The following is a 10,735-nucleotide window of genomic DNA, read 5'->3' as shown; positions in this document are numbered from 1 at the left end:
TCAACATATTTTAATGATCCTGGAACAACATTCCTGTCTGAAAATTTGGTCCTACCCTTACCCATAAGTAACCCATAAAAAATTATATGGAAATGATAGGTGAATAGCACTGATGTAGAAACACCTAACCCTGGTTGTAAGCCTAAACTTGTCCCTAATATCTGATTGGTTGATTGGAATGTTCGAGGATCAACAAAGATGCTGATCCAGGAACTTGTACTTGATGAAATCACTTCCACCCAATATATACAGGCTTTATACAATTACATAAGTGCATCTGTTTGCATCAGTGCATACTTTTGCAAGCATGATTTGCACACATCACAGTTTAATAATTTTCCAAATGCATGACTGACCCCACTGATGTGTCTTCACACCTCTCTCTGAAACCACACATACACCATTCTCAGAAAAAAATACTTGCCTCCATCGTCAGAGCCAAAAATAACCCTTCCATTGTACATTTTTGTTACAGCTTATTCAATTTAAGGGTTATTTGAATCGTGGTCATAGATGTAACCCCATAGGTAAAGATGAATAATTAGGGTAAACAAATATGGCAACAATGCTTATCAGGCTCAGCTATACAGGAGGGTCTTGCCCACCCTAGCAACCATTCCTCATAACTGTTCAGCCTAGAGTCCTTAAGTTCACTTTACACCTTAGAGCTTGAGCCAAGCCTTCAGATATACATAATGTAACTGGCAAAAGGGAACTTAATTTAGAGATATGCTTAATAACGTACTACATCAATAATTGAGAAGTTTGTTCTTCATGTACATACACCTGAACATGTACATACACCTGAAAGCATGTGAATTCAGATGCAGCTACTGTTCTGGGAGCTGGGGTTCAAAACAATCTAACTGCAAAACTGAGAGCCATTGAGCAAAGAGTCCCATAGCATTTAGAGAAATGCTGGACTATAGAATTAGAGGAGAATTAGTGTATCTTTGTACATGCAGATCAGCATATCAGAACTGTAGCTTGCACACGATAAACCAGTTTGTCAGCTTGGCCTTTTAATTAGCCGATACTTGTCTATTTTGAGATTATTGGGCATTTAGAAATAGTAGAACACTCTAAATGGGTTTAGTTGGCAGCTTATGTAACATTATTTAGGACTGTGTTTATTGCGTCATTTATCAATGTCATCGCCATACAGGTACAAGTATGTAAAGAGACTCTATTAAAGGAAATTGGTTCTGCCCAGTCTCTTAAAATAGCCTGCAGTGAAACATCAGAGTGTCAGTCTTTGTTCTTTGAACTGCTGTGCGTAAAAGAGGAAGCAATCTGAAGACTTGCCATCAAATGGACACTGTCCACCACATAACAGGACCCTTCAGTTCTCTTAAGTACAATATTTGAATTATATATGATATAATCTGAGCTGAATTTCCTGACTCTACTTTTTTTGTGAACTGTAATCATTGTTAGTGGATTTTAATATTAATTCTGCCATCTTTCTTTTAAAGGTTGTAAGTAAACCCTTTAAACTTTCTTTATCAAGTTAATCATTGCATATTATTTTTTATTATTTTGACAAAATACTGTTTTATATTTTTATTTCCAACATTTCTGAGGTATTTTAGCTTATTAAAGTACTAATGTTTGGATGTTAGTAGGGTCAGTGTTTCAATTGTTAGTGATCTAAAAGTAGTTAATTTTTTTCTATTTAAACATATTTGCACATCTATACATTTGAATGTTCCAGACTTCTGTTGACGTGTTTATTTCTCTTTTAGAACAAATCCAGGCGCTAAAAATAAGGTCTGGGTTTTGTTTACCCTCTTTCTCCTCAAACTATTAAAAAATTATTTTTTAACACATTAAAATGTACATATAAACAAGCATTTTAGCCTCTCTAGAATGCACACCATGTGGTGTCATGGTGTGAACCACATGGCTAGTAATAGCTGGCAAAAACTATTTTGTCAACCATGTTACCATCAACCCTGTTACTATTAACCCTTTCCCTGCCATATCCCAATATTTATTGTGTGTCCAAAACCAGATTTATTTATTCAATACATAATTAATAATGTTATTTATATTATAAATAGCATGTTTTTTCCATAAATACATTTGTAAGCCCATTAAACTGATATACCAAATTCATATAGGTTATAGAATATGTGTATTGACCCCATATCATTTCGTTAGAATTTGAAACTTCTTCAAAGGTGATTTAATATGCATTTGTATTTTATTTGCAGCTCAGTTCGTTAATGGTGAGGCTGCTCTCTGTTTTTCATCAGACATTTCTGTGAGATGATTTGATTTAAGACTGTATTTGAGAGGATGCATCAGATAGTCCATAATTTCATGTGGATGCAAATGAGTTTAGTTGTTAATTCTTTCATAATTTTAATAAAATAACTATTTTACATGCATGTCTTCAGTGTCATCATTAATTTTCAGAATTTTCTATGCCAAATCCACTTACGAACAGTCTAAAAACAAACATGTCTCCTGAACAGGTATTCTATCGTCAACCCCTTTACTCTTAGAAAACTCTATATATAATAAATAGAAATAAAAGCCAAATATAAATAACCTCTTTTAATATGTTAAGTAAAATACAACAATATCCCCCTCAAGTATTTAGGATATGATTATAAACATATTACTTTTTGACATGATTTCTCCCTAAAAATTAAGATTGCATTTGAGCGTATTCATCCATGTAAAACAACAACAACTCCTTATTATTTTCATTTATAAACACTCCAAATGTAAACAGGGATGATGTATCTTTCATAATATGCCATATTTATTTTAAGTGTCACTTCAAAAAATACAATTTTAAGTTTGTAACAGGGTTGACAAAACACACATGTGCATGTTGATTATTTTAGGAAAATAAATAAATAAATTTGGCATATTTGCAGAAAACAGTGGAGCACACATTCACAACATCATGTATTCGTGGGTCATCTTGTGGCAGCAAAATAAACAACATGTGTCTCCACATCTCTCGTATATCTTACTGGTCTCCTGTTGTTGTTCTTCTTGGCAAAACTTACAGGTGTATAGTTCAAGTCTGGATATTGATCCTGGGGAACAAACAAACAAAAACAATAGAAAAATGCAAACATAATATTTTTTTCAATAATAATAATTTGAGTTTGAAATACCTTTTGCAACTGATTGTTCATCTCTTCATTGTGACCCTGAGACTGTGCATCTAAGTAAAACAAGAAAACCATTAACCATCTTAAAGCACTTTTACTGGCAAAAACACTGTAAAAAAACAACAACAAAAAACAACAACAACAACAACAACAAAAAATCTGTCAACTTTGAGATTTTGTGCTTTTTGGCTTTTCATAAAGTGTTTTTTTTTCGAACTGGTAGAAAAAAAGCATCCAAAATACTTAAAATGTTTATTTGCGCCTGTAGATTTCAATTAATAAAAATTGTAAATAACTTTGACTCCAATCTATCAACAAATGAAACAAGAATATTGAACCTGGCTTTATCCAATGTTCAGATTTTTTTTTCTATAAAGGTATGCAAATCAGTGCATATTTCATTAGATAACACCTTATTTGCATATTTAAACATAATTTCAGAAAACTTGTATTTCACATTTTTTTGTTGTTGTTGTTGTTGCAATTCTTAATGTAATCAATCAACTGAGGAAGTATGGTGATATCTATTAGGTATTTTGTTTTACCCTACTCACCTGGGGTTCCCTTAAATCTAATTGTTATTTGTGTATTTTAGTGTCTATTTAAAAAAAAAAAAATGACATGCCTTTCTGTTTGTTTCTTTTTTTCATCCTGATTAAGACTACAATCGCAAAAACAGTGGGAAGCAAAACCAAGCCGCTCAAGATCAGTGTGAGTGTGTAATAGACGTGGCAGGATCTTGAAGTTTCTTCCACCGCCCCTGTTAAAAATCATTAAAAAGGAGAGAGAGAGAAGGAAAGACAGAGAGAACAAGATTATATAAGCTAGAAATAAAGAAAATTGCAATGAATGAGTGCCAAATTCAGTTTCTCTTTTAACTGTAAGACACATACCACAAAACACATTTGCAGTATCCTCTTTAAACGGATTAGTCTCTTTGAAGATAAAAAAGAATACACAATAATTATTAGTAACTGAATAGAAATGATACTGAATATGAATAATTTTGGAATAAATAAATGAAATGAAGACTCAGGTATTACCATTTACTACCACTAACTGTGTTTTGTTGTGAAACTTCATGTAATTTGTCAAAAAACTTCCACAGTAAAACAATCCAGAGTCAGAGACGTCAACATTGACAATCTTCAGGGAAGAAAATGTTTGGTTCACTGACATCTCCATATGATCCTTCTTAAAGCCATTAAAATATATGGAGTCTGCTTGTTTTTCGCTCACATATTGAGTAGCAATGCAAAGTGGAAGAGATCCATTAATCTGCTTGAACCAGGCGATGTAAGTGGGTTCTGTCAAGATGTTTGAACACAGAAGAGAGACAGTAGATCCACTGTTCACCGTTTTCACCGAAGTTAAAGATGTTCGTTTTACAAAGATGATACCTGAAAACAATCAATAATGTCATAAGAAAAAAAGTAGAAGACGGTGATTCGGATTCAAATGTAAGCTGCGTTTTGCATTTAAATTGCATCTAAAACATTGCGTTGCATCATGTCTGAAATCACATTACAAGTCATTACAAATGATACAAAGTATACTTTCAATGATACGATGTGACTTTCTTCTCTGGAACTCAAAAGAAGATATTATGAAGACTGTTGGTGTCCAAAAAAAACATTGTTTAGGGCTTTTAAAAATGTCAAATTAATAATAAACAAAATACACAGAGACATTCCTCGAAATATCTTCTTTTGAGTTCCACGAAGAACGTCAGTCATTCAGGTTTGAAACAACATGAGGGTGATTAAATTATGACAGAAATGTAATTTTAATTGGACAAACTCTCCCTTTAAAACTGCAAAGGAAATATATGAATGTAAATTACTAATGACAAGATTGTTCTGAATCTAGTAGTCCTAAACCCTGAAGTAAACTCAACACTATATGATGTTTCTCTATACTATACTCTTGAAAATAGCTTTGCCCTGTGTTTTCAAAATCAGTTATTCAATGAAAGATAAATTAAAAAGTATTGGCAAATTATATGTTATAAACAGATTTTATAGAACATATATACTTATGTTTTTGTGAGGTATTGTATATTACACATTGATAATTATTATTTATTAAATTCATGGCAAATAATCTGTTTCATTTTCCAAATTCTATAGCAAACATCATAAATGTATATTTACCTATTAAAAAGAGCATCAGAGGATGTGTTGAAGGTAAATTCATCTTTACGTTCCAGTCCAATCGACTCAACTGAGGAGAATTGAATTGAGCTTTATTTATTTGAAGGGGGAGTGGCTTTTACTCTGTACTTGCTCCAGTCTGTATTAAAGCAGACTTTAATTTGCGCTGTATATTACAACTTTGAAAGAGGGCTTGAGGGTTGTCTAAAACTCGTTTTGCAATGTTATGAAATAATTAAAATGATAATAAACTCACTTCTCAGAGATCTTGAATTCTTTTTGCAGAAAGAGAAAAAAAATCAGCATCACAGCACTTCTGAGTAGATCCAGCTAGACCTTAAATTTATTTACATGTAAAATAAAGATAACAATAAAATATGGCAATAAAATTAGTTATTTAAAATCTTGCATTTGGCGCCATCAAATTGAACCGAAGGCTAAATGATGTATGGTGTCAGTGTCTAAATCCAAATATATATAAGCTCAATGGCAGATTTCAATGCCTCTGTTACATTGCTAAATCTTACAACATTCTCAAAACAATTAAAATAAAGCTCAGCCATTAGGTGGAGACATTTCTGTCATAGTATTGATTATAGTGAACGTGTGAAATGTCGGGTTGTCTGAGATGGCCAGCCTGTAGGCCTATAAAAAGTAAACTGGCAAAAAATGAATTTTTTTCATGTTTTATAATGTTTATTCAACACAAATTAAGAAATCCATAATGAGGAATGCAATAAATGTAAGTAATATATATGTGGGCTGCTAAGTAAATAACAAATTTTTGCACAATAAATAAAGTCTGGGAAAACATGTTTTTAGAGCATTGTGAAATTGAATGTAGCTAATCATCTTATTTTTATTTAATTAAATTCTTTCTTTCTTTTTTGAAATATGTAAGCACAGTGATTGTAGACCAACCACACCACAGACCACATGGCCGTGTTTGGCAGAGTTTGAAACAAAGAATCATTTCCTGTAGGGAGTGACAGGAAGTAGCAGTTCAGTGTAGAACGAGCCCTGGTGACGTGAACTTCAGCGGACCAACACACACTGAATGAGCTTCACAGTTTAACGGTGCCAATAGTTGATGCAGTTTATTATTTACCAATACATTAGCAATAACTGTTACATGTGGTTGGGTCTACACTGTAGTTATGATTGGTTGTTTAGCTTCAGTGTGTCATGCATGCTTACATACACTATGCTATTTTAATGAGCAGAAATACAAGTTGTTTATTTAAGGTGTGTGTGTGTGTGTGTGTGTGTGTGTGTGTGTGTGTGTTTCCACACACAATACTGAGATGTATGACTTTTTTACATATAGACCATAATAACCTATTTGTGACACATTTATTTATTTGTTTGTTTGTTTGTTTAAAATATCCCTTAAAAATTCTGCTTCTTCATTATATTTTTTCCTATATTTGTGCGGCGTGTTTCAAGCAGTGCAGTTCCACCTTATAAAAAAAAAAACAAAAAAAAAAAAACACAAAATCAGCCGATTCTGAATTCATTGACTTGCACTAATTGTACAATTGAATAATGTTTTACTAATATAAATATTTTTTTATTTTCTATTATTTTATTTTTTTTCTTCTCTTGTCTGATGTTGGTAGAAGCAGTAGCATGACACTTTATACACTTGTGGTTTTGGACTATGAGCCCAGGCCACAAAAATAACTCATAGTCACCTAGTAAGATCGAGAGTGGAAAGAAAGTGCTCGCACCTCAGTGGCTGAAAGTTTCCATTGTAATAGCAACTGACTAAACCGCAACTCTGATGTTTGACCTCGGGTTTTAGGCTGGCTGTGTTAAATAAAAGGCCTAGTGTGTAGTTATACTATTTCACGCTATCAAAAATGCTATTTATATTTAAACTGGCTTTCACATCAATCACAAAATCAGGACAAAATTAATTAATCTACTCTAATGCAAGACATCAGGATCCCATACAAAGCTTTAACAGGTTTAACTGTTTCAACACACCTCTTCATAATCTGAATTTCAGCACCACGGACAGAGACTCATTATATTGGTTACTTTTCACATTATTTACTTACTTTTTTATCAAAGTGACCAAATAAAAGGTGTGTGTATTTAAACTTTGATGGATGTTATATGATTAGATACAACTTGCAGTTAATCTATAGTTGTAAGATGAACTAATAGGCCTAAACCAGTTGCTGGAAAGAGTTAAAGGTCTGGTTTTTATTATGCAACAAAGACAAGGCCAAGTAATCTGCTCATTGATTTTTTCTTTTTTTCTGCAGGCCTTGACTGTGTGACCCAACTAAAGTAGAACGAGTCTGAGAAGAATGATGGATGACTTGGCTGGGAAGAAGAGTTGTCCAGTTTTTGATGTCCTCAATTCCAGGTTTTCTCTTATAGAAGTGATGAGGACAGAATGAGTATGATTTTTTATTGTTTTCACCATAGCAGTTGTACGATTCAGCCCATGCAGTTAAAATTGATGGCAGTATAAAAATATGCTACTTTAACAATTGTATTAACTCTTTGTACATTCATATTTTTAGTTGCACAACTTTATCACCAAAGATGAGCCTAATGTGATTTAATCATGTCTTTGACTGACTTTTTGACAACAGACGTCACAATGTACCACAAAGCAAGATAAACACTCATAACAAATGTTAATAGTAACTTTTTTCGATAGTCCACTTTAGACATGTAAAAAACTTTGCAATAACTGTAAATAACTACGTCAACTAACAGTCATTGATTAGAGTATTAATAGTCTGTCTGAAACGTCCTGGTTGCGTATGCAACCCACCATTCCCTGAAGGAGGAATGGAGGACATAGTCCCATTCAGTCGACGTTGACTACGTCTGACGTTCTCGACTGAAAGGGAACTAACACTTTGTTATGCTCTCCACCAGACATTCTCCTGACTGTAACTTTGCACCTACATGTCAACAGCAGTCATTAGATTATTACTAAACTGTCTGCCTAATCTCTGCTAACACTTAATTTTGATATCTGTCTGCTTAATATCTGCTAACACTAACCTAATAGTCTACTAATACTCTGAGTCTAATGAGAGTTAGTTGACATATAGTTGCAAATTAATGAGAGTTATTTGTCATGTAGTTGCAAAGTTTCTTATATTTAGTAGAATGTCTAAAGTGGACCATGTAACCATATGCATTTTGCATCTTCAGCCAGCAGATTTGGTTAGTTTGCACTTTATTTGCTGCAAAGCTCATGAAATCTTCCAGTGCATGCAGTTGTAAACCGTTTTTCGATTCATCTTAGTAATGTTATGTACCACATGGGGAATTTGCCCTTTACTGTGATGATCATTTATTTTCAGAAACTATGTGGTCATGATGTCAAACTGATACTTTTATCTTGTTTGTCATACCTATGCGTCTCAACGCCACATGCATGTTTACTGAGCCTCAACAGTAACACACAGCAAATGAACACCTTACCTGCACATTAAACAACTGATCAGATCAGTTCACCAGATTATCTGATCATCTTGAGACTGATATCTGATTTGGGTTTATTTTAACATCAGTGTTAGCCCAAACCACCGGCTTTTGCACAAACAATGCATAGGGTGTGACAGCGACTGAGGCTCCAACCAGAAGACAGATTGTTAGCCGCATCACTTCCTGTGGAGGAGTGAGAGAGAGAAGCTGCTCAGTACAGAGAGAGAAGTGTAGATGTGAACTTCAGCGGACCAGCATTGACATTCGCCAATGTGTGAAAAATCTGATTAATGTAACCAACACTTTTAAATACATTAACACTTTTAAAGATGTATGTGTCAGAGCAGAGTTGCTGTTTAAAGTGTCTTTCCTAAAAGAAAAAGTTTATTAAAAACAGATATTTTAGATTGCGTATTCAAATCATTTTTCAATTATTATTAAAATAAAAATGAAAACAAATATTGCATTTAATAAAAAAGAAAAAAAGAATTGACAGATAAAAAATGAAGAAAATGAGATCATGAGATGCTTGTTTGCACTTTGGCACATCTCTTTGTACATGCATTGCTTGCGCACATTGTGGTTTGATCATTTTCCAACCACAGGACTGACCTCTTACTTCTGTTTTGAAGCCCCTCTCTGAATCAAAACCACAAAAACATCCTTCACAACAGACAAACATTTCTGTTTAATTAAAGAAACACAACCCCCTTCCCAGTGTACTACTGACTACGGTTTTATGTTTTTTTTTTTTTTTTTTTTATTAAATGTAAACGAATAAATAGCATAAACCTCTGTTGCAGCATAAGCACATAGAGAATGTGCGTCTACTTACATTTTTGCTGAATAAAATTTTTGATTTGCATGTGTTGGTTTGCAAGATGTGACAAAGAGTATACATTTAATGAACCAACTGATCTTGCTTATCATATCAATATCTGAATGTATGTTGAGAACAGAAATTCTGCTATCGCTACAGTTGATCTATCCTTACTCTTGAGCAATGTTTTTAGTGTGTTTAGTTTTAAAACAAATAAGATTGTACATCCTAGGAATTCAATTCTGAAATGGTCTCTTGAAAAAGCACTTTGAAATAAAGAAAAATATGTGATTTAGGAAGGCAAATTTGATCTTGTGGTATTTACACAGCGGATTATAATATTCACCACATAACAAGCTGTGAAACTGAATATTTAATCTTTTAAAGCACTGTCACCCAGCAGTGTAAAATTGTTTTTTGTTTCTGCACAATAGCAGACTTGTGACAAAGACCTTTTGCAGACTTTCACATGTTGACCTCTTCTACGCCACATGAAAAGAGGCAGCTCTCTATTACAGCGCTATTAGCTGAACATCGTCTTAGCAGTTCTCACTTTGCACTGAGTGGCTTCTTCCTGTCTCAGTTTCTACAGGAAATGATGCGCCTAATTGCTCGCTCTCTGACTGGAGCCACATCGTTGCACAGTCACGCTTGTGTGGTTGAGAACATACCTATCAATAATATATCTGAAACATACTCACTTCAAAGTCTGAGATCACAAACAATACAATGTTTACTGCATTGACACAGTATTAGAAAATGGCAAAAGCTTTGTGAATTACTGTAAAATGTTACAGACCAAGGGCCCTATTTTAACGATCTGAAACGCAAGTGTCAAAGCGCAAAGCGCAAGTAACTTTGTGGGCGGGTCTTGGTGCTGTTGCTATTTTCCCGGCGGGATAAATGACTCTTGCGCCCGGCGCAAATCTAAAATGGGTTGGTCTGAAGCAGCTTCATTATTCATAGGTGTGGTTTAGGCGTAACGTGAAATAAACCAATCAGAGCGTCATCTCACATTCCCTTTAAGAGCAGGCGCGTTTGTTCCAAAGCGGATTCCTATTATAACGGCGGATTTGCCAGGCGCGCGCCAGGAGCGGTCTGTCTGTCTGTCTGTCTGTCTGTCTGTCTGTCTGTCTGTCTGTCTGTCTGTCTGTCTGTCTGTCTATCTA

The 10,735-nt window shown here is 34.0% G+C and overlaps 1 protein-coding gene across 1 annotated transcript; it reads right to left on the bottom strand.

The window, feature by feature from the left end:
* Window positions 1–371: 371 nt before the first annotated feature.
* Window positions 372–10,201, bottom strand: LOC308705222 (uncharacterized protein; the record flags this gene model as incomplete). Its single annotated transcript, XM_081390117.1, has 6 exons — window positions 372–383; window positions 2,991–3,056; window positions 3,138–3,187; window positions 3,760–3,894; window positions 4,178–4,534; window positions 10,120–10,201. The coding sequence occupies 6 exons, from the start codon at window positions 10,199–10,201 to the stop codon at window positions 372–374; spliced, it is 702 nt and encodes a 233-aa protein (XP_081246243.1).
* Between the last annotated feature and the right edge of the window lie 534 nt (window positions 10,202–10,735).

This window comes from Scardinius erythrophthalmus (genome assembly GCF_964197995.2).
Source record: "Scardinius erythrophthalmus genome assembly, chromosome: 2".
NCBI lineage: Eukaryota > Metazoa > Chordata > Actinopteri > Cypriniformes > Leuciscidae > Scardinius > Scardinius erythrophthalmus.
This window is presented reverse-complemented; position numbering and strand designations above follow the sequence as displayed.